Genomic DNA, 23,851 nt, shown 5'->3' with positions numbered 1-23,851 from the left:
AGTTATATTACTTTGTCCATAACTGCGCAAGTCTGCTAGCATGAGTGCAACCAGCAACTATCAGAACTGTCTTTGATTTAGTAAATACAAAACTAGAGATCATACCTCACAGCTGCTTCCCACTCTTTACTGCAGAAACGTTTGTTACTGCTGCTACAGCTAACAATTTGAGCTCTGTTGCACTCAGACTATTTGTGGAGACACAAAGCTGTATCAAGTTTGTTAAGTAAACTTCAGATATTGTTTTGTCACAAGCCATTTAGGCTCTGGAAGAAAATAACTTGCTGTTGATACAACCCGCCAACATGTGGAACATCTTCTGTACAGCAAAGAAGGAATACATGCAGAGCAAAGAAAGATTAACGAGGACAAATTATTCTCATTTTCAGGTTCATATTTGTACTTTCTTTCACTACAGCGATGTGTTTTAATGTTCAAAAGGTCTTTATTGTTCTCATACTGCCAGCACCTCTTTTCAGCCTCTGTCTGAACCAGAGCCCAGTCTGCTCTGATTGGTTAGCAGGCCGGCTCTGTTGTGATTGGTCAACCAGAATGTCCCGTTCCTTAGCATATCACATACATTGTGTTGGAGTGCAATAGCAGAGTGAGTAGTGAAGTCACAGGTGAAAACCCCCCCCAAAAAAAGAGTATTAAATAAGGTAACCAATCATAAGGTTCCGCTACACAAATTAAGGACAGATAAATAGATAAATAGCAACATTATGTGAGTCTGTTCTCTCTTACATGATAATTCCTGTAGTTAAAACAGGCTCCCTTTTTTACTTCTTTAAAGTGCACCTATCATGCTATTTTTAGGCATATGTTATGGGTCTCAGATATATACAAATATATAAAAACATGTCTATGATGTGTTTTTCTCAAAATTCAAACAGATCATGCATTTTAGACATTCCTCATATCCCTCTATTCCAGCCCTGTTAGAGAAACGCGGATTGTGGGTCCTTCGCTTGAAAAATAAAAAAGAGGAGGCGGAGCTAATGCCTGATCAGAATTCTACCGGAGATTAAGTTAAATTCTGCTGTGATAAAACGCCATCCTGTTCTAAACCACATCAAAGATTATTTCTGAAATAGTATGGAGCTCAAATTATTTTTCTGTTGCGGGTTTATCACAAGGTGAGTTCCTTTTTTTATTTCCGGCTTTTTAAACACGTGCTCTTCAGTACAGGTTAGCTCTGAGTGTTAGCGAGGCTTACTAATGTAAACAAAGACGACATTACGTCCAAAACACGTCAGGCATTGTTTCTGATAGCAACTCTCTGTGGGTCCACCATCCAAGATTACGTCATATCGGCAGCAAATCTGTATCCGCTCGATGTACCCCCACTTTTAAAAGATGTGGGTATGGAGGAAAAGAGAAAGGGTTCTATTTTCTGACGCTGCGTGAGTTCCCCGACGCACCGGGGACACATATACATAAAAAAGTGCATTTTGCATGATAGGTCCCCTTTAAAGCCTTTTTAGGTCTCTCATATGAGGATATTTTTCCTGATATCACCAAGGTCAATTTATTGAGTGTTTTTTATTCTATCCACAATAAAACCTTCTATTATCACACCCCTAAAGGGGGGATTAAAAGAAAGCGATAGGGAAATGCAGTCTCATTACAGAGAAAACCGACATCAATTTACAATGGATTTTCCTAATTTCCCAGTCTCAACTGTTTAAATTCATTACACAATTATATTACTGAAATACGTATTGATGTTTTAAACTGCACCGATTTAAGGTCACAGGATTTTTCCCATGAGCAGCAGCTCCTGGTTTCTGCAGTAAAGTGAGAAAAACAGCCCTTAAGTGCAGGAGCTGGCTTCCACATCATCATATCTGCTTGTAAATTGCAAATGGAAAAAAAAAAAGCAAAGAGGCCTTCAGAGGTGGAGGACTCATGTAATATGCATAGCCACTAGTTTCTTAGAGTGTGTGTGTGTGTGTGTGTGTGTGTGTGTGTGTGTGTGTGTGTGTGTGTGTGTGTGTGTGTGTGTGTGTGTGTGTGTGTGTGTGTGTGTGTGTGTGTGTGTGTGTGTGTGTGTGTGTGTGTGTGTGTGTGTGTGTGTGTGTGTGTGTGTGTGTGTGTGTGTGTGTGTGTGTGTGTGTGTGTGTGTGTGTACCAGGCAGGCTTCGATGGCAGGATGACGGAGGAGCAGGAAGAGAAAAGGGGACATGAGAGGAATAAGAAAGAGCAGAACGTGTTTTTTGGACCTTGTGACGGTTCTCCTTCCATCAGTAAAAAGGCTGAATCGGTCCAGCAGAACAAATATGAAAAAGTAAAAAAAAAATAAAGTGCTGCAATTCCCTCACCTCAGGTTTCAATCTGCCTCCGTTCATCTTCCTCTTCTCCTCTGTCAGCATGTCATTTGTTGCTTGCTACCCAACCCTGTCTCCTAAAAATTACGTTCCCACAGAACTAAACTGCATTCTGAATTACGTTTAGCTAGAAACGTATTTACTCCCACGTTACGTTCGTTATGAACGTATCTTAAATACGTTTATTTTCTACATATCTTTTCCATTTATTGTCTTGCTTATAATAATGATAATAGTTATTTATAAATATCAATTTAGAGCACACCTTTGAAATCGACAATCGGGCTCGATATATGGTTAAATTAAAATCAGTAGGCGAGGCTGTAATTTCGCCAGCTGTTACTCTCATGAGTGAGGCAGAACATAATAGTTTTAACATGACAAAAAGCTGCTGTGTCGTTTATTGCACCTCAAACATTAAAACAAATCCAGAGTTACGTGTTTCTGTACTCCCTCTAAGCAGTGGTGCCAGCAGGGGGGGGCCAGGGGGGGCCATGGCCACCCTGATATATGTTTTGGCCCCCCCACTGGCCCCCCCACCACACACACCGCCTCACCAGTCAGGTATGCATAGTAGTTTATCTGATATTTAACAACAAATACACAGCCAGCGAGACGCTTGATTTGAGCTTCCAACACTCATACTGCAGCCCCTCCCTCTCCCTCTGCTAACATGGTAACACTCTGATACTCGGCGCACCACTCTGATACTCGGCGCACCACTCTGACGGCCCGTCTACACTACAGCGTCGACAGCGTCGACAGCGTCGAAAACTCCAATCTGCCCATTCACTTTCAATGGGGTGACGTCACGTAGCCTCGCTTTTTCGCCGAACTGAATTGTGGGTAGCAGAGCGGTCCGTCTCCGCCGTCTCCGGCGTCAGAAGTTGAACAATGTTCAACTTCTGACGCCGTAGACGCCGGAGTAGCCAGCGCCAGCCAATCAAATCCCGTTTCCCAAAATCTGACAGCTGAAGCCGTAGCCAATCAAACCGCGTCTAAGCTGGGAGAGATATCCCACCGTTCATTTCTATGTTTCAAAAAAAGTCGGAGGAGAAACTAACTATCGCCGTAGCAAATCACCCGGTTTTGTATGACCAGACCCTCTTCACCTACCGGGATACAAACCAGAGGAACCAGGCATGGAGGGAGGTGGCAGAGACAGTGGGTGAAACTGGTAGGTTTTCGCCTGTTTGGGGAGTTTATATATATATTGCTCGCATAAAATCCCCGGGGTTTTTTGCTCTGTATGTCGGGGGCGGGAGATTCATGTGATTGGTTGTTGGTCGTGTTGCTTGAATAAAATCCCCAAGCTCCAGACACGCCCAGCTCCAAGCTATTTTTGAAGCTGTAGTGTGGACGCTCCGTGATACTCGGCGCACCACTCTGATACTCGCGCGCACCACTCTGAGATTCGCACAGATAGCAGCAGGTTGCAGCAAAACGTTTCTTTCTACTGACTGGACTGGAGTTGACAAAAATCCACCAGACTTCTAGAAGGTAAGTCGTATACGTTCGTTGCCTGTTAAGCCCCACAACACTTTAGGCTTTAGTGTGTTAGCTTTAGGTAGCAAAAAACGGAGATATGCTTACCTTTAGCTGTTATGCTGATCAAAAATTGTGTTCAATGGCATTAAAACGAGAAAAACGCTGGAAGACCTGGAAAACAGGCTCGGGGCTTGACTTCAGGCATTTTTCGTCTGTAAACACAATTTAACCCTAACCCCTATCCTAGTTAGCGTTAGTTTAGCTTGCTAAGCTAACGTTAGCTGATGTTGGTATGCTGGGCTGGTGTAATGCGTAGGCTACTATTAATCACTGCTGTGTGTAATGTCAATTTGCAGAAAATGAAGAGAAAGTCAACAGACATCTCTTCTTATTTTAAGAAGAAGATGAGTAAAGGAGAGACAGAGCTGGCAGGGGAGCAGCAGCACAGCGCTAGTGAGGAGATGGCCATACATGCTAGAAAGTACACGTGGAACTCTGTTTTGTAAAAGTGAAACTAAAACCTAAGTACAGTTTTATTAATGTGATTGTGACCTTTGTAATCATTTAAGTCTTCTACACACTTTAGGTCTGCAGCTCCTTCAAAATGAAACGAGAATCTATGCAGTTTTTCCTCTTCTGTGTTCTGAGGTTATGAGCCGACCATTAGTCAAGTTTGTTTTCATAATGTTCTGTATGCTAATTTAAAAAAAGGGTAACCAGTTTATTTATAAAGTATAAATATACATTTTCAAAACAAATGGAATACAAGCTATGTATTACTCTCACCACAGTGGCCTAATCTAAAAAAAATTGAAATATGTCTCGTCACCTATTTTCTGTCTAACACTAAAAGGTGGTGTTTTGTGTCATTTATAATGTTTTGAATTTGCTATAAAGGTCAATAATAGATGGTGTTTTTGTGTTCAATCACAGTATGTATTTACCATTTTGTACCCCTTGTGTTTTTGGGTCCTGTTGAAATAAAATAGTCATGTTTTAAAACTTGATTTAATAAAGTCATGTCAATCATCTTTGATCCCAGTGTGACACAAACAGCTTTGTTCAGTTTAAAACAAGTTATAACCTAGAGACATAATATAACTGAAGAACATGTTGTGTTGCTGTTGTGTATTGTATGTGTTGAGAATGCTGGAAATGTTGTGCCTTACAATAAAGGAACTTATTTAAATTAAGCTGTATTTGTCTTTTTAAAAGGAAAAAACAACTAGCATATATAAAAAAACAAAACAATAAATCACCAACACATGTATACATAACACAAAACAAGGTTCTTTTAAATGTTGTTTGAAGTAAAATGTTAACTATCCGTATTATATTCACTGCAGATGAATAGTATCAGGAAATGTAAAATAAGAAACCAAAGTATATCAGTAGGTGATTCTCTTTTCCATTGTTTTCATCTCTATACTTTTACAACAATTAAATGCTTGGTTTTGGTGGGCCACCCCAAGATTTTCAGTGGCCCCATTTGGCCACCCCTATGAAACATTTCTGGAGGCGCCACTGCCTCTAAGAAGAAAGGACAGTAACAGAAGAGCTCTGTGGCTTCAGGCTTGATCGCTGTTCAAATGACAGCGTTGGTTTCCGCAAAAGTGGGCGGGGCTGTAAAGTGACTTAGATTTTACTGTCATCTATTATTCAAAACCATTCTATTTATTCTAACGTAAATTACATGCCAGTGTTTTATCTTTTTATTTATTTGTTTTTATTTTAAATCGTATAATGTCGGACTTTTTTTGTCGTCTTTGAGGAAAATAAATGGGGTTTAGAGCCTCAAAATACTGAAATCTGTATTTTTTTAAATCTCTTCCTTCTAATTTGTTATTCTTTTCTAAATAACACACTGTTATTTACTCAACAATAACACACAATTATTCTTGTTTTTATTTATTCGTTTAATTCTATAATCTTGGGCATTTTAGCATGCTTTTTAGCCGTAAATAAAGTCACCAGAAACAGACGGGACATTTCGAGATTTAGGATGGCCGAAGACACTACACTACCCATAATCCCCAGCTATCGTTTGGGACTACAGTCCCGTTGACAAACCCCGTGATGTTGCGCCAAGGTTACGCCGAGCGTCAAGCTCTTTGAAATGGAACGAAACCTATTCAAAACTGGACTTGAACGCCCCCCGAGAACTACACATGCTGGCTATTGTGTTTCGCAACATGTTCTCTATGGCACGTCTCTACTGGGAATTGTAGTTTTAAAAGACGTTTTTCCCAAATTTAGAAGTTGACAGTATTAAACTGTGTACAGCCCTGGAGGTTTAGGCGATAGGAAACACATTGGTGTGTAGGCTACACATTTAAAACATGTAATTACTAAATGGGTGACAATCGCTTGTATCCATAATGGGCAGCATTAATATATACCCACACGACAGCTCATTGTTACTTTGTAATTCTACTCCACTACAATTCAGAGGTTAACCTGGTATTTTTACTTCACTACATTTAGTTTAGTTACTTTTCAGATTCTGATTAATGATGTGGAATATAATCAACCCTTAAAGCAGACTTTAGTTACACCTGAGTAAAATTCAGGGAAGGTGATTGTCAAGTGCCAACAATCAGGAGAGATATTTGATAGTTGGTGCTTGAGGAGACTAAACATTTATCTGCAGATCTTTATAAAGTATATTCATTACTCGTTATTGTCTACTAATAGTTAATTAAAAACTGTATAATGGCTATTTTGCACATCCCTTTCAAGATTTCAAGATTTTCTAAGGTGTATTGATCTTATACACAACTTGGGTCGCAGGTTCCTCAACAGCGCATTACAAGACATCTATCAATATGTGTGTACTGTATACCTCCACCATTAAACTGTCCTATTCTGCACATTTCTTATACTATCTACTACATACATAAGAGTATAATTAATGTGTATAATATCAGTTAAAATAAGTGCTTCAACATAGTTAACATTGCAGGAAAGCAATATTTTAGACGTTAAGTACTTTGTCAGGCTTAATATTCATCTGTAGATAGATACCCCCAAAGCTTTTTTCTTGTTTAAAAGAAGACCTTAACCTAAAGTATTCTTTAATGTATTAATAAAGGTTAATTCGTTTTTCTGTTTTGCACATCCTCCTATTAATATCTGTGTACATCTGGCACTAAACTGTTTTATTGTAGAGATCACTTAGTATCTTCTTGACTTTTTATATTCTATATAATATTTCTATCATTGACCTTCTACTTTCCCCCTATGCAAGTATGTACTCTTAATATTGTTTTAATCAAATAACATTATTCAACAAAAATAATTCAATAACATGCTTTAACCACTAGGTGGTGCACACAAGGTACACACAGGGTTTCCGCTAGGATTTTTTCTCGCCGGTCAAATGTCCGGGCAGAATTTATTTTACCGGACTAATTTATAACTTACCGGTCATATTTCAATAATAATAATAATAGTTGTGTAGCAGAGTTTCCGTTAGCAGGTAATTACCGGACTATGAGCAGATATGCTTCAGTTTAAAACTCAGTTCACGGGGCTCATTTTTATATTGCTTCAGTTTATAATCGTAACAGATCGAAAAATTCAGATTCATTTTTCAATAAATGATTCCACAAACAACAAACAACATAATTATTACATTCAAACAAACTACTTGTAGTAGATAACGTACATTATTCAGAAGTTTACATCAACTTTGAATAATAACACGGGAGAAACGGAGCCTCTCTTTTCCCCTCTCCCTCCCTCTCTCTCCTGACAGCACGTCAGTTTCTCATGCAGCTCCTGCAGCCCGCTAAACAGAGGGCGGGGCTTCAGGTGTTCATGCAGAGCTGCGTGTCTCGGTCAGACTCAGCAGCTGATCTGATCTCTCTCTCGCGTCCGGTTACACTTCACTCGCGTTCATGTCCATATGGATCAGATCCAGCTCTCCTGATCGGCCTTTATAGAGAGCACCGATCAAACTATTAAGAGTGAATATCGGCCGATAATGACCGGCGGCCGATCGATCGGAGCCTCCCTAATTATTACCAGACATGTTGACCGTCAGGTTTTGAATTTACCGGTTTTTTATAAATGTTACCAGCTAAAAACCGGTAATTACCGGCTAACGGAAACCCTGGTATGTATAACATCTGAAGATGTGTAGTTTTATTCATGTTTTTACATAATTTTACAGGATATTGCTATACTATTTCTCTTGTTTTACTTCTACACATTAATATCTGATTTGTAAAACATCACAGACAGAAAGGCACATCCGTCACTTAATGGTAAGCTATTGAAATTGTGATTCAATAGATGTGTCTCCCATCACCCAAATCCCCTGACTATTCTCTCAACTCAGTATTTACATTCTTATATTCAAAGAAAATCAGTAATATCTTTAAAAACTACAAGTCCTTTTCTATCAGCTGTGCACCGTTATGGTGTAAATATAACCTATCTACCAATTGGATCAAATATAAAAGTCAGCCGAATTACTATTGATACTGCAAGGAGACGTATTTTGTGAAAAGAAATTGAAGACGTTGTTTAATTGTTGATATATTTATGATCCACGTCAAGTATTCAGTTTTGGCAGCAGTTCTCCTGTTTGTCCAGAAGTCTTCTCATCAGGGCTCTATAAATAAAGAACTACGGCAGATGTGTAATATTTAATGCAGCCAAACCGTGTATTACAATGCCGTTATGTGATGACTTCCAAAGAGAAAAGCAAGAACACTCTGAATTAGGTATTATTTTATTTTTCGTTGTCGGATATCATATCTTATTAACACCATATCCCAGCGTGCATTGCGGCTAAAACATCCAATCAACGAGCTTCAAGCTGAGGATCTTGGGTAATCAGTTTGGTGGGTTTGTGGTGTGTATCGCTCGAAATGTCCCGTCTGTTTCCGGTGACTTTATTTACGGCTAAAAAGCCCAAGATTATAGAATTAAATGAATAAATAAAAACAAGGATAATTGTGTGTTATTGTTGAGTAAATAACAATGTGTTATTTAGAAAAGAATAACAAATTAGAAGGAAAAGATTTAAAAAAATACAGATTTCAGTATTCTGAGGCTCTAAGTCCCATTTCTTTTCCTCACAGACGGAAAAAAAGTCCGATATTATACGATTTAAAATAAAAACAAATAACTAAAAAGATAAAACACTGGCATGTAATTTACGTTAGAATAAATAGAATGGTTTTGAATAATAGATGAGAGTAAAATCTATGTCACTTTACAGCCCCGCCCACTTTTGGGGAAACCAACGCTGTCATTTGAACGACGATCAAGCCTGAAGCCACAGAGTTCTTCTGTTACTGTCCTTTCTTCTTAGAGGAAGTACAGAAACACGTAACTCTGGATTTGTTTTAATGTTTGAGGTGCAATAAACGACACAGCAGCTTTTTGGCATGTTAAAACTATTATTTTCTGCCTCGCTCATGAGAGTAACAGCTGGCGAAATTACAGCCTCGCCTACTGATTTTATTTTAACCATATATCGAGCCCGATTCTCGATTTCAAATGTGTGCTCTAAAATGATATTTATAAATAACTATTATCATTATTATAAGCAAGACAATAAATGGCAAAGATATGTAGAAAATAAACGTATTTAAGATACGTTCATAACAAACGTAACGTGGGAGAAAATACGTTTCTAGCTAAACGTAATTGAGAATGCAGTTTAGTTCTGTGGGAATGTAATTTTTAGGAGACAGGGTTGTGCTACCGTGACACACCTCAGGAAGGCATAGCAACATGCTAGGACAGTTTCAGTGCACTGTAAAGATAATCAAGAGGGTATTGTAAAGAAATATTTGTATGTATTCAGGTTAGTAAACTATCAAGATGCTTAAAAAGGGAAAATGATTTGGGTGAGAAAACTGTGAACTGTGTTTGGAGCCTGGGAACATTTGGTTTTGTGAGGACAAAGGAAGAGGGGGAAGGTGTGGAGTTGACATACAGTCATCTCAGATCCCTGTGATAAGGAAGCTGAGCCACTGGGATTGGGGACTTAAGATGTGGGGTGTTGATGATAATTTGGGCAGCCAATCACTGGTCTGGAAGGGAGGCGCAGATAACTCCTCCTTGGGTCAGCGAGGGATATAGACAGAAACCCCGCTGTGTTCGGTCTCTTTCTCCTCTGGCTGGCTGGCTGGCTGGCTGGCTGGCTGGCTGGCTGGCTCACGTGAGTATCAGGTAAATGTGGGATCCCACAGAACTGTATGTAATTTGTACTGTATTGATTGTACTTGATTGTATTGCATTGTATATTACCATTAAAGTGGATTATTGTTAAACGGTTACTTGTAGGTTCTGGGTTTCCTTCCTGTAAGATAACGGCTTGTAGGAACGCGAGGAGATTTAAGAAAGTGGACAAGTTGTCTACCAAATCTCCTAACAGTATCGAGCATACAGAAGATAAGGAAGGTTAATTAATATTGTAAAGGGCAGTAATATCAGAGCAGGGTTTGTTTTTTTTAATACTGGTTTTCTTGCCCCTCATATTTGATGAGGAGGAAAATATCAAAGTACAGGCGCCCTTTCAAAAAGCAACATTAAAGATAGATAAAAAAAACTGTTGATCTCACTCTGCCGCTTCCACCCAAAGTCTTTTAGAGAGCTCTCCAGTGAATGAGAAGAAAATAGATTAACTGGACAGGATGGAAGTTCAGTCTTAATTACAGTCCGACTCTAATTCACTAGTGGACCAATTACTGTGTTTTTTGGGGGAGGGTGAGCGAGCAAATTCGAGTTCAGTCATGCTTATAATTATGGTCGACATCAGATTTGACCAATGACTGAGTTTAGCATACGCAAACACACACGGGCTTTTGATTCATAAGTACACATTAGGCCTAGTTTATCAATTTGCAATCTTGAGAAATGCTGTAATACAGCAGCCAAACATATTACGGAATGAATCAAACATGTTTGTAAAGCGCTTTGTCGACTTTGCAGATGAAGTGGCCGTGGAGTGTTTCTCCAGTAAATATTAATGATTTCTGTGTAAATCTACTGCCCTGTTTAATTAATGAGATTTGTTAAGCTCGAGCACAAACCCAAGGAAAAGCTGTGTGTGTGACGTGTGTGTGTGATGTGTGTGTGTGTGTGTGTGTGTGTGTGTGTGTGTGTGTGTGTGTGTGTGTGTGTGTGTGTGTGTGTGTGACGTGCGAGGGGGGTGCAGATGGTGAGATGTGACCAATCACATTACTGTCAACAGCGAGGGGAAAATGCAGATCAGATTGAACAGAAAGTGACACATCCACTTGCGACTAAAACACTGTGACTGACTAGACGCGCATCTATGATTAATGTCTATTGTCAGCGTACTGTGAGTCACAGGTGAGCGGGTTATAGTGTCAGCTAAACTGGGTCACATAAACAGCACACACAAACAAAGGCAGACACACAAAACAGCTTGTGTAAGAGCTACAGTAAATCGACTTTCATCCCCTTTAGATCTGTGAGATTCGATGGTGAACATGTTCTCCATGCAAAAACGTACTTTTTGAAGCACGCAAGAGCCTCAAGACGGCCTCGCCTCATGATGAAACAAAATGAAATATCAGCAATCAACAGAAAACAAGCAACAAGAAGTTTGGGCCTTCTGATTGTGCTAAAGATGTGCTTATAGGGAATATTCTCCACGGGAGGAGAGGAGCTAAGAGAAGAGGATGAAAGAAACAAGTGACAGGTTGGGTGAAGGAGAATGGATTGACTGCACACATACTCAAACACACAGCATATTAAATGAGTGGAAAGCAGCCTGGAGGGCGGAGTAGAAGACTGAGACCAGAATTGAAAGACTCCAAACCATAATCTGGCGAGGAATCCTCAAACCAAGTGCGTGCTGGACCTGAGGTTGCCGCCATTGCGCAGAAATGTGGAGAACTGGTCAGGAGCGCCTACATTTTTTCAGTTCAAAGAGTTCAAAGATGGCCGACATAACCAAACAAAGCCTCAGTGATGTTTTCTCTCTAACAAGAGTTTCTCTAGGTGGAAGCCTCAGAATACTTCTGGTGACATGAGTGATGTTCCAATCATGCTTCCTCACGCTTGATGAAAGAAAAACTCTCTAAGTGAAGTTTAATTGTCGGAGGGAGACGTTCTGCTAATAGAGTCTGGCGCTGTTATCCAGCCTGATATGGAAAATGTATTCATCTGTATCGGAGAGGTTATTGACAGCTGGCACAGGAAGCATATGGGCTCGGGCGACAACAGCAGCACTGAAATAACTCAGCAGGTGCTTTGATCAAAGCAACTTCCTATTTTCATCACCAAGCTTCGGAGGACATCTGCATAGCCGCTTTGCCCAAGGGAACGCTGACACAGCAGGCGCAGCTTCCTCGGCATCAGCACAATGGAACTGGATGTGTGGAGGGAACACACAGGAAATAAACACCGAACAGCCAGGGTCAGGGTAAAAAAAGAAAAAGAAAATCAACGGACTCTCTCTGATGGAGATGCAGATAAGGTGCCGTTTCAGAGGGTTGCACAGGGGGGAAGCTTCAAAGGGAAATATTCACCGGGTACTGCTGGGGTTGGATGGAGTTTAACTGTAAATTAGGAAAGCTTTCTTCCGCCAAAAGTTGGTTTGCTAAGTGAATGATAATATTCCTCCACTGAGTCGTTTTCATTCATTCTGCTGAGAAGAGCAGGGAAAGTGTTACGGTTATGATTTACAGTCCTGTGGATGAAACAAAGTAATATGTTCAGATATCAGAAGAATCATTGAGTTGTTTCTGCCATTTAAATTGCCGCTCCACACACTCAATGACAAACTAAATACTGCCCCCAATCTATGAGTCAACATGAGGATCCAAAAACCCGGAGACATTTAAGGACATTTAATAAATTAGTAGAGCAGAGGGTAAACATATTTTGAAAATCATGATTTTTGGTCCTTTATCATCATTTGATTTTACATTATGATGCATCCACACATGAATTATTATTTTCCCCTTGAAAATAATAATTCATGTTGATTTAAAAAAAGAAAAAATGTCACCAAAGAACAGCAGCAAAATCGACACTTAAAATAAAGCCGGGTTTAACTTGTGGTTTGGCTTTTGTGCTATTTCTCTCCTCTTATCCTTCCACGTAGGAATGAAATACCACAAGCTACGAGAAAACATCCGACTGAACAGGTAAGAAAAAAACAAGGGCAGAAAAACATAGCTTCAGGCGAATCCCTTTTAGGTCTTCAACCCAAGTAACTCCCAAAGAGCCATTTTCAAACAAAAGCATTTTTTCTTACTGAAATATTTCTTACTCCGTCACATCAACAGAAAGAAAAAACAACATGCAATCATTGCAGCACTGTTTAATGTAAGCACATGATGTTAATTATCTTCTTGTGTTCATTTAGCTTTAACCCTGCAGGGAAACAGCTGACATTAAGCCTGTATGTGCAGCGAGTGCTGTACACTCAGCCGAGTGTGACATGTCTTCCGCCCTGAACAGATAACTATACTGCGAGAATGTGCCTGAGAGTTGTACCACGACAAAGCCCCAACATGCTGCTTCTGAGAAATCAAAATAAATGGAAAAAACTGGGGAGATCGGCGAGGCAGAAGGTGCCTCAAAAACATGCTACTATTTATATATATAATATATATATAAATAGTAGCACGCCAGCGCTTCCACCGACTCCAGAGGGTTAATGGAGAGCACACAGCACACAGTGACAGTTGTTCTCTGAGTCTAGTACTCGGAGCAGTGGGCAGCTATTGTACAGCGCCCGGGGAGCATTGGGGTGTCCGGTGCCTTGCTCAAAGGCACCACGGCAGGGCCCAGGAGGTGAATTGGGACCTCTCCAAGTACCAGTCCACACTTCATATTTTAGGTCTGGTCGGGGACTTGAACCGGCGACCCTACAGCTCACAGTCCAAGCCCCTAGTGACTGAGCCACTAAGCCTAGATGGTTAGCTACCTAGAAATAGAAAAATAAATTCTCAGTGTGTCATCAAAGCACATTAACCGTCCTGCGTGGAATTTCTCTACCCATTAGGGGGTGTGACTTCATATATGACTTCATATATTTACCACACACAGTGCTCAACCAAAGAACCGTCCAATCCAATAGATCCTGACCGCTAAGAAGAAGAGGCCCATGAAATATGCATGACAGGAGAAAAAGCTCCCCGCCTCAGCACACAGAAATGTTCTACTTCCCTCTCTAAACATAAAACATTGATGGCGGCAGTGCTCGGCGGCGCAGCAGCTGAACCTCTGGATGGAGCGCTGAGCTGACCCGGTTGTGGGTTAGCAAGTTCACATCTAATTCTGGACCTCGCCCACGGGACCGGGAAAGAGCGGGGCTGTTTTCCCTCCATAAAGGGTTTTCTTAGTTCAAACCAGCCCTCTGCTTTCTGAGTGCAAGTGTGTGCCGCAAGACATGACAGAATTGTTGATATGTAAGGTCATGTGCTTCTAAGAGAAACAGTCCCGGGGTGTGCCTCCGACGACACGTTCCTGCTGTGTAATAGCAGTGATGCAGCACATGGAGCAGATGCTGTTGTAAATGAAAACAAGTATCTGTTTTGATAAAAGGGAGTGATGAGTTTAGAGGAAAAAGATTCAACATATAAGGGATGCTGTTTTGCAGCTTGGTTAAGCGTGCATTCTGGGAGTAATGCCCACATATAGGGGCAGGGTCTGCAGAGATAAGGAAAATGTTATTACAAATCCTGCTCTATGTTTGCAGATAATGACATTGATCACTTCTTGAGCACCTGATCCATAATTAAAGGCTAAAAGTGATCATCCAAAAAGGACAAGTGACAGTCAGAGTTTGTATAGGGTCTATTTGTAATACACATGCTACACACACACACACACACACACACACACACACACACACACACACACACACACACACACACACACACACACACACACACACACACACACACACACACACACACACACAAACACACACACACACACACACACACACACACACACACACACACACACACACACACACACACACACACACACACACACACACACACACACACACACACACACACACACACACACACACACACACACACACACACACACACACACACAGAACTGCATTACTGTGCTGGTGAGGACATGAACTAGCTCGAGTTGAAGCTCTTCTGGGACTTTTTCATTTTAGAATCTAAACTTTTAAATCTAATTAAGCCCTTCACAATTCTTGTAGAAACATGGAACGACGGGTACAGACCCATTGAGGATGGACTTTTGTAAGGACATAATCATATTCTTAGATTATGTTTACTCAAGGTAAAATTCCATGTGTTAAATCATTTTAAGCCACGTTTTGTTGCTTATAGTCATTTCAAGTGCAACAGACTTAAGTTCCTGCTGTGGTGGAAAGTCATCACATAGACCTTCAGCTGACTGACTTTAACCAAGGTCAGGCACACTCACAACATGGCAAACAAATATGAAAACATATATTTGACCTATTAGTATTTTCTGTGATAATATAAACCACATGATATAATTATTTTTTGCATTTAAATCTAACAATATTTTTCACTTTCTTTAATTCTACAAGCTGTCAAGTGCGTGTCCACTTTATAGCAAATAAGACTGGGCATTCCGGGTCCAAGCATACCGTCCATTACATTTTTTTTGAAACACATCCCGAACTCTGAAAGCAGTAATGATCAGCAAAGTGTCCTCACTTTGTAGGATTTCTCTTTTTAGTTTTGTCTTCATAATAACTTTCAGTTGTCATAAGTAGCGAAACATCACACACACTGACTTCTGTTTGCCTGTCAGATACTGTAAAGAAAAGAAAACATGGAGATCCAAACCGGCTTGAATCTGCAAAGAAGAAGTTGACAAGCATCTCATCAGCAGTTCATTTCTTCCAGGCTGCTAGAAACCACACACATACACACACCTTCGAATGCAACACTGAGGGTAAAAAGAAAACCATTCTTCTTAATCTACTTGTTTCAGTTTATCAGCCCTCTTTGGTAGCACTCAACACGCACTCACAAACGCACACACTTGCAGAGCTGGGAAAACAAACACTCTTGTGATGTGCCCTCCTCGGGGCTTTGTGGGCTGTGTGTGAAACCTCTTTCTATCCAGACAAGAGTCGACCTGGAAACCAAACAAAGGCTCGTCGCTTCGCATTGTGACTTTGCAAAGTCTGTCGCTGTGAAAAACACACAGAACGGGATAACACACACAAACATCTACAAAAGTCTCTTGCTTCAGGGGAAGAGGTCTTATCATCCTCCCAAAGAAACATTGATCTGAATCTGGAGTCCGACAGAAAGAGTCCGGCTGTAACCAACAAGCCCATAAAACACGCCATTAAACGCGCCCGGCTAAAGTTCCTGTTTTGTCGGTAGAGATTTAACCCGCCCAATTAATTCAGCCTCTAAATACGCTTAATTAAATGCTACAGGCACGGATTGAAATGAGCTACTCAATATTCTCAAGGATGGATGCTGCTGAAGCTAAACAAATGCACGAGGAGGAAAGAAATTACAATTAAAGTTGAACAGAAGAATATTAACACAAACTCAGGCTGGACAATATATCAATATTTAATCGATATTGTGACACAAAACTATACATGGTCCTACATTTGGGAAACACAATAATATCGTGTCGATTTTAAGGGTGCGTTGCAGTGAAGTGATGTAATTTCCAATATTAATTTTTAGTTTTTTCCCCATTAGGTCATTACTTCTGCATTAATGATCAATAGTGTACATATTCTGTGGAAGCACCAATGATCAAACCTACAACATTGTCCTCCCTAGATCAATACGAGGGTATTTGGTAATATCTTAATACTTGACATACTCCATATCACCGAGCAATAATTCAAACAGGTTGAATGGCATGTAAAAAAATGGCTTGGACCAACCGCTATTAAAATGGTCTGCTGCACAATGTGAATTTGAAGGCTGGTGCTGAGACGAGACATGAGCCGTGCCATATTACAGGTTTTTTTTAAAGCCAAGCGCTGACAAGACGGCGCTTTGTTTACGAGACTGCTCCTCTGTTTGAGTGGAAGTGTCGGCCTGGTAAGCCACATGTAACCCTGACCCAATGACCTGTGTTAAGTAGGCCTAATTGTGTTTTTTACAGCAGGCTTTAAATCCTTCCCCTCCTTCCCTTCGCTCGTTCACCCCTTCAAGTGCTATGCAGAGTCTGGTTGCCTAGCAGCAGCTATCCTCGAGTTCCTTCCATTGGGGTTTTTCTTTTCTTTTTTGACTGATGGGCAACAGAGTCAGCTTTTTTATATTCTGATAATAGCCAGCGCTATCAGTGCTTATGCAGGGGCGAAAGATTGGATAGTGAAGGACTTGAGAGTACAACATACTCGAATACATTTTATACACAGAAGCAGGACCTAAAGCCAAGTTGGTTAATGCAGTGTTTTTCAACCTTTTTTCAGTCACAGACATAAAAAATAAATCCTGTGGCACATTAACAACACAAAAGTTACTAAATGACACATTGTAGCCTTTAACAGCATATATATATATATATATATATAATTATAAGCAGGGGTGCACATCACTTCACAAAACTGTGAAGTCCTTGCATTTCCTGAGGCCAAGTTGAAGGATCGAATACTAAGAAATGATCACATGACTTGAGGGAGTCATATCTGATTTGAGTATTTCTATTTTATGCTACTTTGTACTTCTACTGCACTACAGTTCAGAGGTAAATGGTGTACTTTTACTCTACTACATTTATTTGCAAATTTGGATGAATGATGTGAAATATAATCAAGTCTTAAATCAGACTTTAGTCACACCGCGAGTAAATTCACAAGCTACCCTGCAGTCTACACAGGGTATATGCAGGAATCCTGAAGTCAAATTGAACACCTTTTAAGACCCTTTCCATACAGTACCTCATCGCCACTTTGAGTTTTAACCGGTTACATTGGCGACACACTTTACCTCACATTGACTATATACAGTATTGATTGTCCTTCCTCCTTGTTTTCCAACCATTTGGACGCAGTCTTGCATTTCTCCATAACGATGTTGTTTAACAACCGGCGTAAACGGACCTTTGCGCGCTATCAAGCAGTGAGCGTGCGATGTCCCGTTCAGATGACGTCCAATCCAACGGGATGCCATAAATAAACTACACAGAATCACACTACACACCTACGCAATGGTTACATTCAGGCACACTGTAGAATACAGCCTCTTTGGACAATTTATATCCTTATTGAAAACAAGCTACACAATGTAATACCTTGGAAAATGCCGTTTAATACACACCCTGGTACAAAGTAGGGCTGCTCGATTATGGCAAAAATCATAATCTCGATTATTTGGGTCAATAATTGATATCACAATTATTAAAAACGATTATCCATTTACTTTGAAAACATCAATTTATTGGAGAAAAAAATTTGAACAGCATGTTTTAACAGTTTATTACCCTGAACTTTAAGTATAATTCAACTGAAAAACCAATAAAAAAATATATATTTGAAAAAAAAAGTAATAATAATAATAAAAAAATAATCGTTTTATTTCGATTACGTTGATTTCGTAATCGTTGCAAGCCATAATCGTAATTGCGATTAAAATACAATTAATTGAGCAGCCCTAATACAAAGTCATTAAAACTAATTTTAGAACACTTTAATGATCAATAATTATAAAACATATCATATATATGATTCTGAAATGGACCAATCTGCAAAATGACTACTTTTACTTTTGGTACTTTAACTATATTTTTTATAATAATACTTTACTACTTTTACTTGAGTCACATTTGTAATGCAGGACTTTTACTGTAACAGATTATTTCTACACAAGATCTGAGTATTTCTTTCACCTCTGTGTGTTGACAAGAAACACGTGTTGACGAAATATGTGTGTTGTTTTGATGACCTATCAGGTACACAAAGGCGCGTAGTGACACAAGTGACGTTACGCATTTCAGATGTTTGCCGTGCATGCGTACCAGTTATGTGCACGCCTGATTATAATTTAATGACAAGTCTCTCAATTTGGTGTTTATATCATTAAAGTTACCCGTTTCTCAGTTTGTTTATGCAGGCAAGCAAAATAGTCGGTTTTCTTGTTGTGAAGTGACGGGGGTTTCCTTTGGAGATGATGCTTAAGCTAGCTTGGGACCATGACACTTGGATTGTATTTGCAGCAACTAAATGATATTCCTTTGGACCGATCAAGTGAAATTGGACAATTTCTCACAACACACTTGACGGTCTCTCATCGCACACTGGTTTGCCACGGCACAGATGTTGAAAATCATGTATTTTGGACATGTAACTATGTGTGTGATCACATCTGCACCAACCTGAAGCCATCTGCATGTATCCGGCCAGGGTGCAGATCCTCCGCTCACACCCTCCGCTGGGCAGGAACATGGTAATGATGGCCAACAGGGAGCTGACGGCCAGCAGGGCGCAGCCTCCCGAACACAGCACCGCACTGGTCTGAGGAACACAAACGCAAAACGCTGTCATTTTTCACAGAAAGCAGACACAACAACATTGAATGACACAAAGCGAATGAAGGAGTAATGAAGAGTAATTGTGGTGAGTACTCTGTTAACTTGTTTTTCACTTTTAAAGATGATTCTCAGGACTTCTGTTCCAAATGCTCACACTAACGTTTTAATATGTTGCATAAAGACTTAAAACTCGGAAATAAATGTATCACTTGAAACACTTTTAAATAAAAAATGAATGAATAAGATAGAGTTTCATTAAAGATGCCACATGTTTAATATCACCTGGTCATAAAACGGACTCTTCTCAATGCTTTGAATTTTGGTTCATTTGAACATTTGTCTCTTTTTGTGAGCTTTCTCTACTATGTGTTTTTGTTTGTGTCTCTGCCTGTCTTGTCACCCTTACAAAATAAATGTAATTGATATGAATCTTCAAAGTAAACCAAACTAACTAAGAGTAAGCACAAAGAAGCAGAACATTGTACTTAAGTAAATTTACGAGTTACTCCTCATCCCTGCAAATAAATGCCTACATGTTTAACCTGTCAAATAGTTATGAGTCACTGCTACATATAAAAACACTGTAGGAAGCCAAAAGTCGGTTGTGTTCGGGTCACATTGTGCAATCTCTCAGTCAATCCAACAAACAGGTTAATTGCTCTCAGCTGGAAAAAAGCTCTCCATGGCCAACCAACAGGGAACTGTCCCTATTCATTACATCTTGGCTTAATCACACACACGCTGTGCGCAACAGGACACACACACACACACACACACACACACACACACACACACACACACACACACACACACACACACACACACACACACACACACACACACACACACACACACACACACACACACACACACACACACACACACACACACCACACACACACACACACACACACACACACACACACACACACACACACACACACACACACACACACACACACACACACACACACACACACACACACACACACACACACACACACACACACACACAATGTACAATGTCCCCTCAGTATTTATTGTTTTGTCCCCTTGCTCCGCTCTTACAAACAGACCCCTGGGAAAAGTACATTCCTTGAGTAGTGGCAGCTAAGTTCCGATCCCTACAGCATGATAGCCCCGGGGAAATGTGTGTATCAGTGTTTCCTACAACCTGTGTGTCTGCGCGGTGCACATTTTCCCTGCATAACATCTCATATAAACTTCAATAAATCTGCCACACACAACCACCGTTGACACGTTTTAAAACATGTGTGTACTGGACATGTGCGGCAGTCAGAAAAAACAGCGCCGCATTAGTGATTAGCATCAGTGCCGAATGGAGATACATGTTTAACATGCACAGGAAATGACAGCCCCTAAAACACGTGTGATTATGCATGGCCCTGATGTGACTGACGTGAAAAGAAGAAGGATGAAAGCAGTGATTTCCATGCCTGACAGAAGATTTAATTCGCTTGTTCCGAGTGTTTGGCAGAAAAGCAGTGAAATATTGAAGTGCCATAATGTTAGTGGCAATGATGATGATGATTGCTCTCTTGACCCCATATTTGCCCAGGTTTGTTTTTCTGCCCGCAAACATACACAACACGCTTTAATACACATTTAGCTCTGTGGGAACTGCTGTTGCCGAGGTGCCGTGCACAAGGGCACCTTGAGCGTGGAAATGAAGCAAAGGAGGAACATGTTCAGAATGAGAACAAACTCCTTGAGGAGAGTGGTTTTACTGCACATCATTTAGAGAACGATTAGAAGTTAATTTGATTAAATGTAAATGTCGTCATTATTCAGAACAGTGATCATTTCTCAGGCGCCTCGCAGTACAGCGTCTAGTCATTTCTTCCTGTGAGATGCAGATATCAACTAATGGAAGCTTTAGTATGGGCCAGCGACAGCAGTACGGATAGTCATGGTCCCCACAGGATGAACCCTACAGAGTTTGTGATCAAGATCAGGCTATTTAGATACTAGCTGAAACGCTCTTCTATTTTTTTCCTTTGTTTTCTGCAGCCAAAATGACAAGGAACCAATACAGTATTTTACCGTTAAATAACTACACTATGCGATTTGGCTCCTTATAAGCTAAAGAACTGCAGATTTTTGGTGGTAATTTTCAGGCTTGATCCTTGTGAGCGATCCACTCCACTACTTTATTACTTATAGGAATGTACTGAACAAATTCCAGCTTCATCCATTACATTTTCATTGGAATAATAAATGTGCAGTTTATTTATTTTTGACATGTCTTCTCATCGTGTCTAAAACAGTATTTTCTCCATAGTTGCACATAAAGATTAGGTAACTAATTAGATTCCAGTTATCTGCGTGGGATTGTTTTTGACGTGTGTGACCAAACATGTCCAATAAACCCGAGCGTTGAATAGTTGTAAATTATTAGAGAGATTGACTAAAAAGATTGATGTCATCACTTCCAAAATGGTTTTACTTACCAAAATATTGTGCGACAAGACAACCTACAGTCTATTTGTCGGTGTTGGGTCTTTTAAAAACCTTTTTTTTTACAACATAAAAACGTATCTTCTCTCAGAAAGGAATGCACCTTTAATATAAAACATAAATCTTTAGCTTCATTGAAAAACATCAATAGAAGCGCTGAATATAAAAAATGGACATGTGACCTTAAGCCATTGTTAATATGAAAATAAAGGAGCTTTAATATACCATAACCAGGACATAATGATAGGAAAAACATGCTGCCAATAAGAGTTCTTATCTCCTGCCACAGCTACTTGTTTTTCTTCTTTGGAACCTGGGGACTGCAAAAGGGCAGCAGAGAAGCAGCGCTCTCTTGAAGATACAGAAAGTCATTAACTTCAGTGGGCTTTGTTCTTCTTCCTGCCTGGCTGGAATGATATTCATGTATGCAGGGGAATGTCTCCTTTCTCTCTGGTGCTTGATCTTGGCGTGCCTTGTGGGCTCCCAGTGTGCAGTCTACCTCCCACCCTGCTGTTCTCAATTCGCCGCGACACATTAAAGGTGCATCATGTCTCGTATAGGGGAGTGAAGCCTCAGAGGGGGAGGGCAGCCATGTTCAGGTATATAAAGGTTCACTCACTAAACAATGAAACACACGTTACGATGTTATAGTGAGCTAAATTGAGTCCGACTGACGATTGGCATAAAAATGCATGATTGCTTGGGATAAAAATGCTAATTTGATTGCTGTAAATGGTCGTAAATCTGAATATTTCCACACAAACGCTGTAAATTCAGCTGCTTCATAAGTTTTCCCTCATTTTTCCCTCACTTAATTATCTGCAAGCACTAATAGATGTATACACATGACATTTTCCGTGTGCCATTTAAAAACAGCCCGAGAGACCAACAAAGGCTATCGGAGCGCTACACAGCTATTTTTACAGAAATCAACCAACATTTCAATCAATGGTGTCCTACTTAATCAACTCCCAACACTGCATGCATGTGTGTGTGTGCGTGTGCGCGTGCGTGTGTGCGCGTGCGTGCGTGAGTTCATTTGGTAGAAATGAGCTGCAACATCACTGGTCCTTACAGTGACGCCTCCTAAATAGATTGTAAGTGTGTGTTAATAACTGGTGAGGCGCTGCAACAGCTGGAGCGGGAGGGGAGAGCCGGGGGGCGGGGCTTAGAAAGAAAGGGTGGAGAATTGTTGAGTAAATAAATATGTTTTTGTTGATAAAAGATAGAAAAAGATTGTCAAATATAAAACCTTTTCTTTGGTAAGGCACCAATTAAAATGTTAAAAGGGAAGTATATATAAAAGTATATAATGGCCACTCAATTTCTCATGTATTAAGAGTATTAAGACGTTTCACCGATTTTGGGGGTGATCATTTGCTACAAAACATGGTGCAAAATTTAACAACGTTTGATCACAAATATTAATTATCCAACACGTTTGACATTTGGAGATTTCGACAACAATTTGCATCAATTGAATGGTGACGAGACAACTATGTATTAAGTCAGTCATTTTTGGTTTAAAAAATGTAGGGGATTGCCCTAGAGATCAAACCAGCTCACTTTAAACAGCAAGGTCAAGTTTTGAAGCATTTCCTCACAATAATAAAGTGTGTACTACGGGAGCTAACATCATCACATGCCTCAGCTTTCCGTTCATACCCAGTTCATGCCACCCAGATTGTTTAGGAACCCCAGTGTGCAGACATATTTAAATACAACATTTTAGAAGCCAAGCTATATATAGCCAAATATACGTTTATACTGCTTACGAAAAATGGGTCATATCTTTACAAAAACATTACTTAGCCTCCTTCCTTACAAGCTAGCATGACCTGCTGGCACCCTATGGGAATTTAAGATCTTACGGTATGCTAAGGAACCAAACTCAATTTATACCCGATGCATACAATAACCCTGGGGATTTGACCATCGAGCACCAATTAATCCCGCTATAATAGTAACCGGCCTGGAGCAAGTGTTACAATGCTGATGAAACTCAGGGCTAAACGCACCCATACACATGTAAGACTACCTGGCTCCATCATAAAGAAACTTTATTGGTTTCCCACAATAAATGG

The 23,851-nt window shown here is 40.1% G+C and overlaps 1 protein-coding gene across 1 annotated transcript in view; it reads right to left on the bottom strand.

The window, feature by feature from the left end:
- The window catches only part of LOC117458083 (LHFPL tetraspan subfamily member 7 protein), a 132,985-nt gene that overhangs the window by 88,046 nt on the left and 21,088 nt on the right, over positions 1 to 23,851 (bottom strand). Inside the window, exon 2 of the mRNA XM_034098330.1 lies at positions 19,134 to 19,272. Coding sequence (XP_033954221.1) covers positions 19,134 to 19,272 — 139 coding nt within the window. The remainder of the gene's footprint in view (positions 1 to 19,133; positions 19,273 to 23,851) is intronic.

The sequence above is a fragment of the Pseudochaenichthys georgianus genome, chromosome 14, assembly GCF_902827115.2.
Source record: "Pseudochaenichthys georgianus chromosome 14, fPseGeo1.2, whole genome shotgun sequence".
NCBI lineage: Eukaryota > Metazoa > Chordata > Actinopteri > Perciformes > Channichthyidae > Pseudochaenichthys > Pseudochaenichthys georgianus.
This window is presented reverse-complemented; position numbering and strand designations above follow the sequence as displayed.